Here is a 16,260-nt window from a genome sequence, read left to right on the forward strand (position 1 = left end):
GAGTGAAAATTGAGTTATCAGCTGTGAAAGTGTGCTTACATTTGGGGGACACCCTGTAGTACATATATTTGGGGGACACCTCAAAGCACATATTTCACGAGGCTGAACACATGTATGTAATATATTAAATGTGTTTTCTACCCCCAGGAAGTCACTCAGAAACAATAAATAAAAGTCTCATCTCCATGGGGCACACTGGGGCACTGCAGCCACTTCCCAATCAGGCTGCACCAGCCTCTTGCACACGCTCCCTCTGCACACTGTGGCCACTTGCTGGGAGGGGGCGGGCAGGGCTTTTCTCTGCCCCATCACCCAGGCCGGGCAGACCCAGTGTTTATAGAAAAGTGAGCAGGGGAGGCAGGTCCCCCTGTGGCCCCAGGAGCCAGCTGGAGAGAGGCAAAGCCTGAGGCCACCTGCCTGGAAGACCACCCTGGCCTGCAGGACGTGGGGCCCAGGCCTGGCTTGGCAACGCTCTGGGTTAACAGTAAGCCTGACTCCAGGGTCCACCCAGGACCTCAAGGTCTTTGGAGTCTGGCTGGTCTGGGCTTCCCCTGGGACCACCAGGCTTCTGGGAAAGGGAGTCGAGTTTCCGGACCACGAGGGCCCAGCCCTGAGAGAGTGCGTGCGTGTGTGTATCTGCTCACCCGCACACGCACACACACACTTTAATGGAGGTGATGTAGCTAACACGTGTTCTAAGGGGCATGCTCACATAGTGTCTGCCTCTGGGAAGTCGGTTTGTCACTGCATTGTGAGCATCCACAGGCCACAGTGGGTTTGTTCGAATGATACCAGTGGCTGGAGGACCAGACGGAGTTCCACATGTGGTGTGTGACCCTTAGGGCTGGCGCAGCGTTGTCACTAACAGAACAAATGGAAGCAGCCCGGGAACGTCTTTCCTCGTTCTACAGCCGCTGCAGGCACCGGAAGCAGACAGGAGAGGAGGCCGTTGTCCTCAGAAGGCACGCTGGTAGTTTGAAGGCTCGGGAGCTGCTTTGGGGTCAGGAGGAGGGGGCCACTACGGGTCCTCTGGCTTTTCGGTACGGGTCACCGGTGGTTTTTTATGGGTGTTTGTTTTTTTTTGGATGATTTTTTTGTTTGTTTGTTTCATAAATTAGGGAGGGTATTTGGTGAGGAAGTGGTAAAGGGAAAGGAATATCTAGTGCTTGGAAGAGGGAGAGCCTATTTGGAAGGGGATGGGATGTCAGAGGATGACCAGAACTGAAGGTGCTGCAACCAAGCCAGGCGGGCCGCTGGTGACTTGTCTTTTTTCTTCTTTCTGTTCTTTTTGGGCGGAGCAGCTAAAGTGTTATCCCCAGATAACCCAAGAGAAGAAGGGAAAAAGAAAACAACACAAAACAGCCAATCAATGAACTGAATAATAACAAATGACCCTACATTGGCTAAACGTACTTGGTAATCAGAATCCTGCCCAGCCCAGGAGAGATGGAAACAATACCCACGGCACAACCAGAATCAGGACTCGGTGAATCATTGAGGCTCCGACTCCGTTTTGTTAATTCAGTGGCACCCTTGTGCCAATGCTTTACTTAGCACGTGAGGAGAAGTCTCTATTGCTCTAGGAGCTGATGGGGTGGACGATTTTTCAGTTTCAATGTGTTAAATTATTAAATAAGGCTGTTTGTTAACTTAGGACTTGGCTTTTCTCACTCATCCTTTTTTAAAAATATGTTTTTATTGATTTCAGAGAGAGGAAGGGAGAGGGAGAGAGAAACGGAAAGATCAATGATGTTTCTATCATGGATTGGCTGCCTCCTGAATCGAGCCCGCAACCCACGCACGTGCCCTGACCAGGAAGTGAACCGTGACATCCCGGTTCATGGGACGATACTCAGCAAACTGAGCTACACCAGCTGGGCTTACTCATCCACTTTAATGACAGGCTCCCTGACACCTAGGCTCACACACAACTAACTCCTGCTCCTCTTCAAAGAGCTTGGAACACTTCATGGTATGTTTCTGTAGTAAAATTGTCTACCTCCACTATTCACTATTAATTTTTTCTTAAATCCTCACTGGAGGATATTTTTTCCGTTGATCTTTAGAGAGAATGTGGAAGAGGCGGGAGGAGAGAGAGAGACAGAGAAAGAGAGAGGGCGAGAGACACAGAGAGAGAGACACACAGAGAGAGAAACATCCATGTGAGAGAGACACATGCACTGGTTGCTTCTCGCATGAATCCCAACTGGGGCCTGGGATCAAACCTGCAACCGAGGTACATGTCCTTGACCCGGATTCAAACCTGTGCCCCTTCGTTCCGTGCGTCGGCGCTCTAACCACTGAGCTAAAACCGGCCAGGGCTCGCTAATAATTCTTATACATCTAACATAACCTCTTAGAGAGGATAAGTTTGAAAATAATGAGAGTACCTACCTCTGCCAAAACAGATAAGGCTCTACCTCTTTTGGATGCCCAAACACCCTCAACATCAAGAATTATTCCTATTTAGCCCTAGCTGGTTTCGTTCCGTGGATAGAGCATAGGCCTGTGGACTACAGGGTCCCAGGTTTCATTTCGGCCAAGGGCACATGCCTGGGATGCAGCTCAAACCCCAGGACGGGGAGTGCAGGAGGCAGCCAATCAATATTTATTTCTCATTATTGATGTTTCTCTCTCTCCCTCTTCCTTCCTCTCTGAAATCAATAAAAAATATATTTTGAAAAAAATATTCCTGTTTAGATCCCTACAATCCTCTACTCTAAACCTACCCTTCATGACCTTTAAATTATAATCTTATCAGAGCAGACAATTGGTCTAACTTTCTGAGCATGTCATGTACATGGACATGAACATAACTGATTGACCCGATGATTTCTGATTGAGGGTTCAAGTCCATAGAGGAACCTCTGTTACTTCTTTCCTCACAGCGCCACCTGCTGACCACAGCTCACACCGCAGGATAAGGACTGACTACTCAATGCAGGGGCCCAGGCTGGTTCAGCATCTTCAGGGACCAAAGCAGCTTGAAGTGCAGGCAGTGCTCACAGGGGTTAAAGTTCAAGCCCCATAATCCGTCAGACCTGGGTTTGAAACCCAGCTCCACCACTTATTCTCTGGGCCAGTGCTTAGCCCTGTCAAACCTCCCTTTCCCAGCTCTGAAAAGGGGATAGGAATCATGCCTACCTCACCTGGCAGTTAGACCTAAAGGCGATAGATAAAGCAGGTCAACTACCTAAAGGGTGCTGAGCCCAGGAAGCACCATTGCACGGCTGCCGTTACTAATATTTACCACTGACCGCTCATTCATGGGGCCAAACGACCGTTTGGATCAGTCAAGCATTTTTTCTCTGAAAGGTTTGCTCACTCAATTAGGCTGATTATATTCATTAAGTCAATTTAACACAAGTTGAGGTGATAAATGTCACAACATTTAAGGAGCCTGTATGAAATCCTGAGGCAACAGAACCCCTCTAGATAAAACAAATGTTAGCAAGCTTCACTATTTGCACGTGAGCATTTCACCTGCTGTAAAGAATGGGAATGCACGCACACAGTGGGCATGCGTGTGCACACTTCACTTTTGCATCTTGAGTGCCACACCAGGACTTGAAGTGGTGAATGCTACCCGAAGAGGCTTGTGCACATGTCACACTCAGAAGGCGGCTTGTCAGAGGCCCTGGGTCCTGTCAGGTGCTGTAACGCCCGCCTCTGAGAGCACACGAGTCTCAGGCACGGCCCTGGTCCCCAGAAAGCCCTAGTGTCCTTCATAACATTTAGCTTTCTCAGGGGGCATGCTTGGCAGGTTTACAGGTAAATAATGTACACAATGATATTTAAAAGTGAATTAAAAGGAAGCCACCTTTAAGATGAGGGCTTTGTTTAATCGATTGCAAGATGCACATTTTCACCCCCAAACCTCACATCTCTGAAATCAGGATGCAGCTTCAAGCATCTCTCACAGTCACTGTCAGCTAGGTGGCAATTCTGACAAAATCGTCACTGCCACCACCCATTCATTTCTTTTTATGGGCACATAATCGTGCAGCTTCTAACTGACAGCTCTCAGATCTGATGAAACACATGCAGCACATGCAACTAGAAATCCATTGTGGAACCTCTGGCTCATGCCCATCGACAGCCCTAAATTGACAGGTACAGCGCCCTCTGGTGGGAGGACTCAAGGCCAGGAAGGTGGGAGAAGAGAACCGCACCTGCTATTCAGAGGGTCGGAAAGATCAGAGCCCCGAGACCTTGCTGAAGACCTTGCACATGTCCACTACATGCTAAATGCACTAGGATCTCCCTCCAGAAGTGGCTTATCCTAGGCCTGGAAGATACAAGGAACCCCAAAAACATACACTCTTGAGCCCTCTCTGTGGTGACTGTATGGAGATCTGCTATGAACATTCCAGGACCCACCACCTGTATGTGATGGGTGAGGGTCTCATGCTAAAGGAACTAAATTGTTCTGGGATGAAACTGCCCCAACACTGACTTTGGGCTTATATTTGCAGTGGGCTTAAATTGCAGTGGGCTTATATTTTCTATCTGGTTGTTCACATATCTAAGGCGGGGAGCACACCCCCTTCAGGCTCTTACACACGTGTGCTCACCCAGCACGCCATCTGGTTGGTGCTGCCCTGTCCACGAAGGAGACCTGAGGCCTCCCCTTCATTTCCCGCCTGCAGCCAAGTCACCCCTCCTACCTTTTCCCACAGGCACACTGTGGGTGTCTCGCTCTTCCAACCACTTCGAGCACGATGGCGTGGCCTCCACGGGCTCGGGAGGAAAGTCGGGGTTCGGCTTGGCTGGTTTTCTAGAATCGCTGTTTTTGCGTTTGAAGAATTTGACGATTGCTCTAGCTCGCATCCAGCGCTTTTTCCTATTAGAAGTAGAGGTTTAGGACACTGCCAACCTCACTGTCCCTCCAGCCGGGCAAGTGGCTATTAATTTGGGGTTCAGAAGGATGGAGCTCTTCGCTAGCACCATGATCTTTGTATGTGGGGCGCAGGGGATAGAACACAACTTGCAGTGAATTCACACAGAGCCCACTCTGGACCTGCCATAGAGGGGAAGGTGCGGGCCAACAAACGGGTCCCGGATCTAGATGGCCACAGCTTTCCCCACTCGTGAAAGGGCAAGCTCTCTGTTCTGGGCTTAAGTTACTGCCATTAAATCAACTCACTTCTTGTGAACCGGAGCCTGGGACTCGCAGGAATCCACTACTGTTCCCTCCTCCTCCACTTTTACTGTTGGTGAGAAATTTACTTTTTCTCTGTAAATAGAGGAGAAAGAAAAACAATCTGGTTTTTAAAATAAAACACGCAAATTGCCTCATCGGCCCAGCCTGGGACCTGGCCCAGAAGGACCGGCACTTTTCCTGGGACTCGGACATCACGGTGCTCATGGCCTTTCTGATCGCGGAGTCGGGACTGTGAGGATGGAAGCATGTGACGTGGGTCCGGGCACCCTAACAGGTGAGGAGACCCGAAGCACCGAGGATCAGGCTGAACGTCATCTCAGGAGAGCAAGCCCCGAACCATGTGAAACTCAGGGTCGGAAACTGTGGTCCTTGACAGCTCAGACCCTAGTTTCCTCGCTAGAAAATGAGTCCTCTGGATCGAGGCAGGGGCTCAGACTCCGTCAGCACAAGGACATTTCTGCGAGTTCACCGTGAAGTAAACATCCTGTAACAAGTGATGGTTCTCAAACCACTGGACCACCCTGCTCTGCTCCCAGCGCCCTAGGCACTGTTCTTCTAGTCTGTGTTCTTCTCTTCCCACAGCCGTGCTGCTTGGCCTTATGCTAGAGCATTTCCCCTAGGGCTCTGACCAACCCTCCACCCCTAGGCGCACAAACTCACGCAGGGCAGCACCACAACCCTCCCAGGACTGGAGAACACTCTGCTCAGAGCAGGCTCAGCAAGTCTGACAACTACCTGGCCTCCTACAGACACTGTCTAATGAAAAACCATTGGGCACCAGGCCCGGATGCTTCTAGCTGGCACCTGCCCAACCTCTGCTGGTCATTTTTACCCACTGCATTACAGAGAGCCAACTTCAGGCCACAGTCATTTCTACCCCAAAACTACAGTGTGGCTTTCCATGTAAGCATCCTGGGTAGGTGGCCAACCACCTGTAGATGAGCAGAAGAATCTGAGAGAATAGTAAAGCAGCACCATGACCCCGGGGAGCTGGGACAGTGCCCCCGTGTTCACTGTGACCATGTCCCTCTGTCCCACATGGCCAGCTATTCCTGACCTCAAGGAAGGACAGTCCAGCAGCACGGCACTGAGTGGGGAAGACCACCCTGGACCCACAAGATGCATCTCGGGTTACCTGACTTCCAACCACAAGGCTTCCATCACCAAGGCTCTTCCTCCTGCCCTCCTTTCTGGCAGCTCCTGGGCCTATAGGCCAGCTTCCCATCAACACTCACTTCCCTGTGAACCCGACTGCTTAGCCGGGCATGGACGCCTTCCACAGCTGGCTACCACCTGCTGCCGCCTTCCCTCCTGCCACTGCCTGCACCTTCCCTGCACCCAGGCCACCGGTGCTCCACCTTCACGTCCCCCCACTGGCCAGCCCTGTCCTCATCCAGGTCAGCAGCAGCACCCCAACTCCCACCACCATGTTTCCTTCTAGGCTTCTATGAAGCTCCTCAACATCTGTCTGCTGTGCACACAGCTCTGCTCACATCCCATCATGCCTACTAGTTCCTGGCCACCAGGACACTGGCTCTGTGCACCTCGCAGGCCTATGCCAAAGCCAGGAATGTGTCCTGTTGGCAGAGGGAGGACAACCACGGTGCACCAACGACCCTCTCTCCAGCCTGTTAAGGGAAAACACACAGAAACGGCTCAGCCCACCATCTGAATTCCTCCCCTAGGCACCTCTCTTTACCGCTGTCATAGTTTTTAAATTGAACTGCAATTCAAAAGCGGATGAAGAACCGTCTGGCAGTGGGCAGTATCTTTGAAAAGCCAACCACCCCTACTTACAGAAATCGAGAACCATTCCAGGAAAACGAGAGGAGGATGCACTGGGAAGATGGTCTGTCCCTTGTCCTTGGGACACTAGTGTGCCCGCGGCTCTGCCCAGAAGGCCAAGGCCTAGGCGTGGAGCTGGAAGCCAGGACCCCTTTGTTGACAGGTAAGCCCACACCACTTACATGAGCCGAGCCTGGTCCTCATTCTCTGATAGAAGCTTCCTGTTCCTGTCCGTCAGTGTCTCAATCTGGCTTCTCAGGTTATCTTGTGCTTCTTCTAAGTTCTCCTTCTCAGAGGACAGCATCTAAAACACAGGGCAACAATGTCTCCCACACCATGCGCCCCTGTGATTCCACTGCTGGGAATCTGTTCCCCAAAGAAGAAACAGGCCACGTGCTCAAAGAGGCCACTGCGGTATGATCTACGCCAGTGGGAATGACCAACACAGCCAATGACATGGGGACAACCAAGTGCACCGTCCAATCTGCCAACCACGGCCCTCCTGTGGCCACCGAGCACTGAAAACCCAGCCGGTCTGAGCGGAGATGTGCCGCAAGTGCAAAATAGACAAAAGATTCTGAGGCCTTAATCACAATCTTAAAAAACAATGTAGAACATCTTATTAATAAGCTGCCCGACTTTGTGGCTCAGTTGGTGGAGGATCCTCCCAGGCACCATGAGGTCCCTGGTGAGATGCTTGGTCAAGGACCTGCCCAGGTTGTGGGGTTGATCCCCAGGAGGGGTCTGCAGGAGGCAGCCCATCAGTGATTCTCTCTCATTATGGATGTTTCCATCCCTCTCGCCCTCTACCTTCCTCTCGCTGATATCAATAAAATTAAATATCTATATCTATATCTATATCTATATCCATCTATCTATATATATATCTACATATCTATATATATATATATATATATATATATATATATATAGATATATAGATATATAGATATATAGATATATAGATATTTAAAATATTCTTTTTTCACAGACATAGAAACACATGGGGTAGGGGCTGGAAATGAATTTTGGGCTGAGGTTGGTCTGCTCCTGTTCTAGAATAGCAACTTTTGGCTTCAGACAAACTGGGTTGCAACCCACTACTTAAGAGGGACGAGGATGGGTACCCCAGCTCACAACATCATTGCACAGATTAAATGAGAGGACACGGGGGAGCACAGAGCAAGGTGCTCAGCTGAGGGTTCGGAAATAAAACAGTACTTGGCTGTTTCCATGCACCACCCCGACCCTGCAAAAACCAAAGGTCAGGTGAAAGGTGTTTCTAACGCAACCCCACCAGTCATGGGGTTTGTCCCCTTTAATTGCCCCTGGCTTCCTCTCGGCCTTGGTGTGACATTCACACACAGTCTTTGAGCACAGACGCCAGTGAGGACCCATTCCGACCTGGCTGAGCCAAGGCTGTCGCCCAGGGCACAGGCCCGGTGTCCTGAGCCCACCAGCCCGGGCCTCACCTCGCACTGGCTGTGGAGCTTCCTCAGGGAGCCTTCCATTCTCTGCAGGTCCTCCTGGGCCCCTTCGTAGCGGGCCTGCCAGAGCCGCACTTCTTGCTGCAGCTGCTCCAGGGACGCCTGCATGTCTTTGCTCTTACTGCGCAGCTCCTTCTGCTCCCCCTCCACCAGCCGGTTCCAAAACTGGACTCTGGGGGGGGGGGGGGGTGGAGAGCCACAGGACCAAAGCTGAGGAGCACTCCCAGCCTCCGTCCCCGGTGTGCACCTTAATCAAAACCACAACCTCTCTGGGCCTCCGTTTTTCCCGTGTGTAAATGAGGATTGAAATCAGCGGTTTTCAAACTGTGTCCATTGGGGTTCTAGGAGGCTAGCCCAGCTGCCCACCGTGGGCTGGGGGAGGCAGGACAGGCAGGCTCGGACACCACTTCAATCCTTCCCATAGAGCACCCTGTGAGAGTCCTTCCCATGGAGGCTTGGGCACACCTGCCGACTTGGAACAAAGGGTTCTTTCGCTGAAATGCCTTTGAAATACGTGGAATCAGAACGGTTTTGCTCTAAATCTATATAAAACATGCCCAGATCTTCTCCCCAATTCCAAGTCCCTTTCTAATTCCAACTCCTGAGACAAGTAAAATATGAGATTCAGGAGTGTTATGTAAATCCACTGAAATCATCATCATCATCATCGTCGTCGTCGTCATCATAACTGCCCGACTGGATTCCAGGGAAAGATTTATACCAGAACACTCACATGACCATAGGCTCATGGACTCAATTTGAACACAGATGTGTCCTGTTTGGCCCCCATCACCTGTCTTTTTCAATGTAAATTAATTAGTTCATTAATATTTAAAAATTTTAAGTTTCACATCAACATTCAAATATCTAGCTTCTCAGAGGGTGGGGAGAAAGCATAAACAAAAGGCCCTGGCAGGTGTGGCTCAGCCGTTCCAGCATCAGCCCATGTACAGAAGGGTCATGGGTTCAAGTCTCAGTCCAGGGAACAGACCTGGGTTGCGGGTTTGTTCCCCAGTGTACTTGGGTTGTGTGCTGTAGATATCCAAGAGATGTGACACTCTCACATCGATGTTTCTCTCTCTCTCTCCCCCTCTCCTTCCCTCCCTTTAACTCTCCCTAAAAGTCAATGGAAAAATTATCCTGGGGTAAGGATTAAAATAAGAAAAATTAAAAAAAGGATGACCTGGCATCCCAGGTTTGACTCTCAGCTCACAGCTCTCAGAGGGTGTGTATTTTTTTTTTTAAGAAAAGGAATAACAATAGTGCAGTCAATTCTCATGATTCATGGTATAATGTCCTATCAAGCCACCGAGAACACTCATTTAGTGGATACTGAATCTGTCCCCGCTGGTTCCTGTGAGTCTCTGGTCACATTTTTGTCAATGGATCAAGTCGTCAAGACGCCTTGTATAATATACTCACAGCCAAGAGCACCACATTCGGGCCCAAAATGAGCCTCATGTGCCGCTGCTTTATTCCCCATGAGGCCCAGCGCAGCCTTGCACTTGGGGACACTAGACAGCACTTCAGCACTCCATTTGGGGTCCATTTCAAACAGCGATGTCACCATCAAAAAGCACAAAAATAGAACTCCATGGCACTCAATGGACCACTGAAGGGACACTGGTTTGCAGTGTGAGAGCTGAAACAAGGCAGGAGCCAAAGGTCTTGTTCAACTTCATCTGCAAGCGTGCCCATCAGGCGACTCCAGTATCTCACAGTCTGGACTGGCCCATGAAAGGCCACGGCTACCGATTTGGGGGTTCAAGTGCATTTCAGCGAGGAGGTGAATTCACCAGTAGGGAATGCATGAATGCTGAGGACCGAGCGTCTCTCCCTCACGGGATGGCTGCTGTTAGAGGATGAAGGGGCCCATGCCCAATACAGTCATCACCATCATCAAGGTGGGAGGGGAGGCCATCCAAGCCTAGACAATGCAGCATCCCAGTGTTGCTATCCTTCCATCCAGCCAGCTGGCGTGCCTTTACCTTGTGACCGTCCAGCTGTGACCATGACAGGGATGGGAAAGATACACCATTACCAGGAGACTCGCTTGAGCTTAGCTCAGTGGGTGCTGAGTGAGCTGCTCTGAATGAAACCTGGCAGATGCCACCGCAGGGGCGGAGGCGGTTACCTATGGACCTCCTGCTGCAGCCTCTGCTTCTCTTGAGCAGCCTGGGCGTTCACCTCCTGCTGCTGTTTCAGAGCCTCCCTCTCGGTGCTCAGGAGGTTCCTCAGCTCCTGCAGTGCTGTCTCGTGCTGGAGCTGGTCCTGTTCCCTGAGGAGGGAAACACACCCGCTAGGCACCCACAGACAGGAGACTGCACAGCCTCTGTGAGCGGCTTCTCTCTGCAGAGCTGAGGGAGGCGGGGATGGACACGGGTCTCCTCCAGCCCGGGAGCTGAGTGTCCCTCCTCCCACACGACCCTTCTCCAGGGTCCCTTCCAGTCCCAGTCTAAGCAGCCTCTCTCCGTTAGCCCGCTAGGAACACCAACACTGTTTTCTGAACTCGCACGTCTCAAAGAAACTAGCACATATTCAGGGAATTCTACCCACGTGACAGCTGACCCCCCCTTCACCAGGGCCAGATGAGCCCACCACCCACCTCGTGAACAGAGTCTCCCTGTGCTGAGCCAGGCAGCATGGGGGCCAGAGGCTTGCCTGCTGGGGCCCCAGCAGCTGCCAGGGGCCAGTGGCACACAGGCACGTGCAAACTCACACCCTGCTCCTCCAGGCACCCCAGTCCACACTTTCACTCTTCCTCAGATCCCCCTCAGCTCAAGGCTTTTATTTTCTCCCTGCCTCAGTATTTATAGGGTCCCGCACAGCCTCTCTGGAGGGCTGCAGAGAACAAGGGGGAGTCCCTGACCAGCCCATGGCTGTCCCTCCCACCTGCTGGATCCTCCCCTGTTCAGGGTGACTCGGCAGCTCCTCGTGAGTCATCCCCTTTCACTCATCCCACACAGACAAATCCGTATCCAGACCACCTTCCTGACTTTTCCACATCCAGAGACAGGCTGACAGAGACCACCCAGGGTTCCAGGGTTTGCAGCCTCTGTCTGCAGCCCTCCGCCTCCACTCTACCACCCCCATCAACTGTACTAGTACCATCCACCTGGAGCCAAGACTTGGGGGGACTCAGACTTGGAAACCGGCAGTGACAGTTGCTGAAAGACAAGCGTCCTGTGGCCTTTAGCCACAGGTGGAGGCTGCCCCGACGTGGGTAGTGGCAAGTGGGGGTGGGGGATCTGCCTGGCTTTCAAGGCAGTGATCTTTCTCATCCAGGTTAACGATTCTGGAAAAAGTCATCCAGGGTTGACAAATAGGGCATGGACCATTAGGGTTCCCAACTCCTGCTTCCCTGTTGTGTCCTAGAAAGCACACGGATCAAGCACATTCCAAACGTTGGTAACCACCCTACAGCAAGGCAGAAACTGTGAGTCTCACTCCCCACTGAGTCTCCGGGACGAGGCTTGACACCCAGGAAATGTGTGCTGGGAACAAAGTAGTGAGGGTGCCAGTCAGGCGTCAAGTGAAATGAACACAGGGTCAGCAGCATGGGCTCCAGGCACATCCACCTCCCACACTGCAGCCCTGCTGCAGACAGACCAAGGGCTCCAGCTATCTGTGCAACCAGCAAACCACTGAGTAACACAGGAGGTCTACCAAGCAAGGAGCTACCGGCAGAAGGACAATGAACACTTCCTTCAGAGCCAGTCAGATTCCACTTGCACAAACCTTCCACATGTGAGCAGACATTAAGTATATCACGAGAGGCCCGGTGCACGAAATTTGTGAAGGGGGAGGAGGCGGAGGGGTCCCTCAGCCCAGCCTGGAACCTCTCCAATCTCAGACCCCTCGGACATCCCTCTCGCAATCCAGGACTGCTGGCTCCTAACCGCTCGCCTCCTCCCTGCCTGATCGCCCCTAAACACTCTGCCTGTCTGCCTGATTGCCCCTAATCACCTCTGCCTGCCTGCCTGATTGTCCCTAACCACCTCTGCCTGCTTGGCTTATTGCCCCTAACTGCTCCCCAGCTGGTCTGATTGCCCCTAACTCCTCCCCTGCCTGCCTGAATGCCCCTAAAAGTCTTTGCCTCAGCTACCGCACCCAGGATCCAGGCTTCCCTCCTCCAGCGAGCCGCAGGAGCCCAGAACCCTGGTTTCCATCCCTCTGGGCAGCTGCAGGCACCCGGGACCCCGGCGGCTTTGCTCAGGCCCCGGCTTTCTCAGGACATCCGGGAGGATGTCTGGTTGGACTAATTAGCATATTACCCTTCTAGGGCCTGAAGCATAAGGCCTGCAGAGCTCACTAGTCACCCCAACAGTTGCCGGCACCCACCTGAGTCTGAACGCCTTGCTCTCCATTTCTAGAGAACCACGCAGCAGGGTCTTGTGGCGGCTGTGCTCCTCCAGGAGGGCCTGGTACTGCCCACACAGGTGCTCATGGAGCGCCCCCAGGCTCCCGTGGTCCTGCAGCAGGGCCTCATGGGCTTCAATCAGCTGCCCCAGCAGCTCGTACAGCTCCTCCAGCTCCCTGTCCTTGGCCTCCTGCTGGTTCTTGGAGGAAGGATCCACCTGCCAGGACAGAAAAGGTGATGATGCCTCATCGGGTGCAGGTCCTGGGAGTCAAAGACTCTGCATCCCCGCACCCCCAAAAGCAGTGAGGGGCCAAGAGCAGGGCAAGTTGAAGGCACCAAAATAGCAGGGACCCTCAGGGCAGGCAAAACCCAGCTGTGCTGAAGACAGTTCAGCCAGCACTTAAGGAACTGTGCTGGGAAGGGCCCAGAGCATAGACGGACTATCACATGGTGCTACACTGACACCTGTGCCCCCTCCATACACGTGACCTTTTTTGGGAAACTTGTGCCCTGTCTCTGCATAAACTCATCCGGTGCCCTCTCTGACTACTTTGAAAAGCCTATTGAAAAAGAGAGGAATAGACAATGAGTAAGGATATAGAATATCTGAACAACATTACCAACCAATTTACCCAGATATTTACACAACAACCATGCACCCAAGACAGCCAGGAGCACCTCCCTTCCCCTCTCCCAAATCCTGCCAATCAAAACCAAGATGGCCAGTGTTCCTGGGAGGCAACACCTGTCCCTATCCCCTTGCCCCAGCTGAGAAATGCTGGTCTGAACTGCAGCTGAATGAGGAAACCAGTCACGCAGGGACCACTGATCAATGACCAGGACACACCTGTGATCCTGGACGCTCCCCCTTGCAGCCAGGGGTACCAGTGTAGGCATGTGCTCTGGAGGGCCTACCTGTGAGGCCTCCATCTTCAGGGTGACTACAGTGTCGAGCACCTGCTTTAGATCTTTCAACAGCTCTTTATTGATGGCTTCCAAGGTCTGGCCATTTTCCTTTTCGATCTGGAGTTGCATCTCCAACTCTGCCATCTGCAGAGCCAAAGACCCAGCCCGTGTCAAAGTCCATTTCATGGAGCGAACTTTAAAGCAAAGACCAAACGTGTCACCCCACAGAACACTTTCACAGGCCTTTTCTCAAGGAAAAACCTTCCTGCCCACTTGGGGAGGTACAAGGCTGGCAGAGCGGGAAGAGGGAAGCCTGGCCCCTGCCTGATGTCACTGAGCCACTGCCCCAGCGCTGGGCTCCCTTCCATGGCACTTGTTGTAGTGCCAGGCAGATCCACCCTGGAGGTGTGCCAGGGTTCTCAGGGTGACCCCTGGACATATGGAGCGGGATCCTTGTTTGTCCCCGGGGCTGTCCCAGGGGCTGCAGGACATTTAGCAGCATTCCTGGCCTCACTGCACCACAGCCAGGAGCACCTCCCCTCTCTTCCCCCAAGTCCTGTCAATCAAACACAAGATGGCCAGTGTCCCTGGGAGGTGATACCTGTCCCCATCCCCCTGCTGCAGCTGAGGATTGCTGCTCTGAGCTGCAGGTGAGTGAGGAAACTGGTCACCCAGGAATCACTGATCAATGACCAGGACAGGGCTGTGATCCTGGACGCTCCCCCTTGCAGGCAGGGGTTCCAGGGGGCGCCTACCTGCAGGGCTCTGTCCGCCTTCAGGGTGCCAACTTCGTTGAGCAGCTGCTCTAGTTCGTTCACGAGCTCCTCAGTGAGGGTCTCCCACTCCTGGCTCTTGCACTTTTCCAGCTGTAGCTGCAACTGCAACTCCTCCATCTGCAGGGCCAAGACCCAGCCGTGAAGCGGCCCCTCCGAGGTCCTACACACACGTGCGTGGCTTCCACCACTGCCTCCCTCCCAGGCCCGCCCTGTGCTGACTAACAGGGCACTGTTCTCCTTTCCGTGAGCACTTACTATGTGCTGGGACCCTTTACCCACACTAACTCATACGATCCTCACACCACCTACACGAGGCACGTCAGTAACCCCATGTCACAGATGAAGATGAAGGCAATGGGGCACACAGACGTCCATAGTGTCCGCTCACTCTGCTGCAGGGACACGCCATGCTGCCTAAGGGACTCTGCTCCATGAGGACTCGTGTCCCGCTACTGGGGCTGCCCTGCATTCCGCGTTTCTCCCAGCTGCGCATCCTCACCGACACCCGGGTGCTCCACCTGGCCACCTGCTTACCCGTATGTTCTAGACACCACCCATGGTTACCTGCTTCCGGAGCATCTGGTTCTCCTCCTGTAGCTCCGGGGACTTGACGCTCCTCTCCTGCAGGTCCACAGAGCCACCCCGCAACTCCTGGGCCGTGCCCTCGAGGGTCTGTTTTTCATTTTTCAACTGTCTGGTACGGTTGGAGGCTAAAGAGCAAAGTCCAGTCAGAGCCCAGATTCCAGGGCCTCGGGTTCCACTCTCTGCCTCCGGCCCGAGACAACCATCACCCAGAGCCCTAGGTCTGAGGGGCCTGGGATGGTCGGCTGGGTGCCCTCCATTGTTCACAGGGCGCTGTTGCTGTTGGCACCTGAGGGTTCCCCAGGCGGTTATGGCCCCTCTGCTGCCACAGCGGGGGCCTGGTAGGGAAGCAACCCAGAGCTTAAGAAGAAAGAAGGTGACGGTGGAGAGGCCAATGCAAAACCTCAAGATGGTAAAACTGCTGGAACCACTTTTTACCAAGTTCTAACCAGATCCTCAAGTCAAGGATTTCAGAGACTAACAGAGATGGCAAAGAGATGGCGTTCGTTTTCTGTGCCAGCCCTCAGAGTGGTGGGGGTCTGGGTGGCTCAGCTAAGGGTGTGGGGGGCGTGATAATTGACCAGTATGTCTGCAGGTGGTAGAGGCTTTGGGGCAAGTATGCCCAGTACTTACCAGCCCTAGACCATCGGACAGAGATTTCAGTTTGTACTTTCACAATTGCATTGAAAAAAGAATGAGGCAGTATATCTAAATTGCTTGTAAAAGTCTAAGCGAGATCAACATAAGCTAAAGACAGAGGAAGGCAGATTTCCTCCTTTGCTTTTAAACAGCTTGAACACAGAACAGAAAAGAAGCAGAGACCAGAAAAGAATGGGAGATCTTGGCCCCTTCCTGACACAAGCAGGGGCGTGACTGTAGGTAAATAAATGGATGAGGGGTCAGGATGCTCCCTCACCTGTCCCTCCAGGCCCACATCCTCAGCCCTGGGAGCCTTATCCCACTGCACTGCTCCTAGGGCTGCACCCCACCTGCTTCCTGTTCAACCCCGAGGGGCTGGAAGGACCTAGCGGGGACGCTGGCTGTCACCGCAACACCTGAAGAGGATGTTCCCATCACCCACCAAGGAGAGCAGCACAGACCCAAGAAGCCAGGACAGACTGAAGACACCAAGAAGCAGGCAGCTCAGCGGTGGAGCACATGAACCTCCGTGGCCCAACTCTAGCTCTGCACACACCACAG

At 52.8% G+C, this 16,260-nt stretch overlaps 2 protein-coding genes and 1 long non-coding RNA gene across 3 annotated transcripts in view; all 3 read right to left on the reverse strand.

Annotated features, from left to right (window-relative positions):
* On the reverse strand, positions 1–12,815 carry LOC307098843 (protein Daple-like). Its single transcript, XM_079769970.1, has 7 exons — positions 12,778–12,815; positions 10,571–10,714; positions 8,422–8,608; positions 7,132–7,253; positions 5,147–5,236; positions 4,668–4,843; positions 1–1,301 (listed from the first exon to the last, which is right to left on the reverse strand). The coding sequence occupies exons 1-7, from the start codon at positions 12,801–12,803 to the stop codon at positions 1,183–1,185; spliced, it is 864 nt and encodes a 287-aa protein (XP_079626096.1). The 5' UTR covers positions 12,804–12,815; the 3' UTR covers positions 1–1,182.
* On the reverse strand, positions 12,806–15,090 carry LOC307098320 (uncharacterized protein; the record flags this gene model as incomplete). Its single annotated transcript, XM_079769009.1, has 5 exons — positions 15,043–15,090; positions 14,458–14,595; positions 13,712–13,846; positions 12,874–13,013; positions 12,806–12,827 (listed from the first exon to the last, which is right to left on the reverse strand). Exons 1-5 carry the CDS (start codon positions 15,055–15,057, stop codon positions 12,806–12,808), a joined length of 450 nt encoding a protein of 149 aa, XP_079625135.1. The 5' UTR covers positions 15,058–15,090.
* LOC307098765 overlaps positions 15,090–16,260 on the reverse strand; it is a 13,437-nt gene continuing 12,266 nt past the window's right edge. Inside the window, exon 5 of the long non-coding RNA XR_013813461.1 lies at positions 15,090–15,188. This is a non-coding gene — a long non-coding RNA (uncharacterized lncRNA). The remainder of the gene's footprint in view (positions 15,189–16,260) is intronic.

This window comes from Cnephaeus nilssonii (genome assembly GCF_951640355.1).
Source record: "Cnephaeus nilssonii genome assembly, chromosome: 4".
Lineage (NCBI taxonomy): Eukaryota > Metazoa > Chordata > Mammalia > Chiroptera > Vespertilionidae > Cnephaeus > Cnephaeus nilssonii.

Bases quoted from the DNA above. Each gene is read 5' to 3' on its own strand.
- LOC307098843 (XM_079769970.1), bottom strand. From the start codon at position 12,803: ATGGAGAGCAAGGCGTTCAGACTCAG. The intron at 10,715-12,777 runs GTGGGTGCCGGC...TTCCCTCCTCAG, and splicing joins AGCAAGGCGTTCAGACTCAG to GGAACAGGACCAGCTCCAGC. The intron at 7,254-8,421 runs GTGAGGCCCGGG...CCTGTGTTTTAG, and splicing joins AGCTCCACAGCCAGTGCGAG to ATGCTGTCCTCTGAGAAGGA.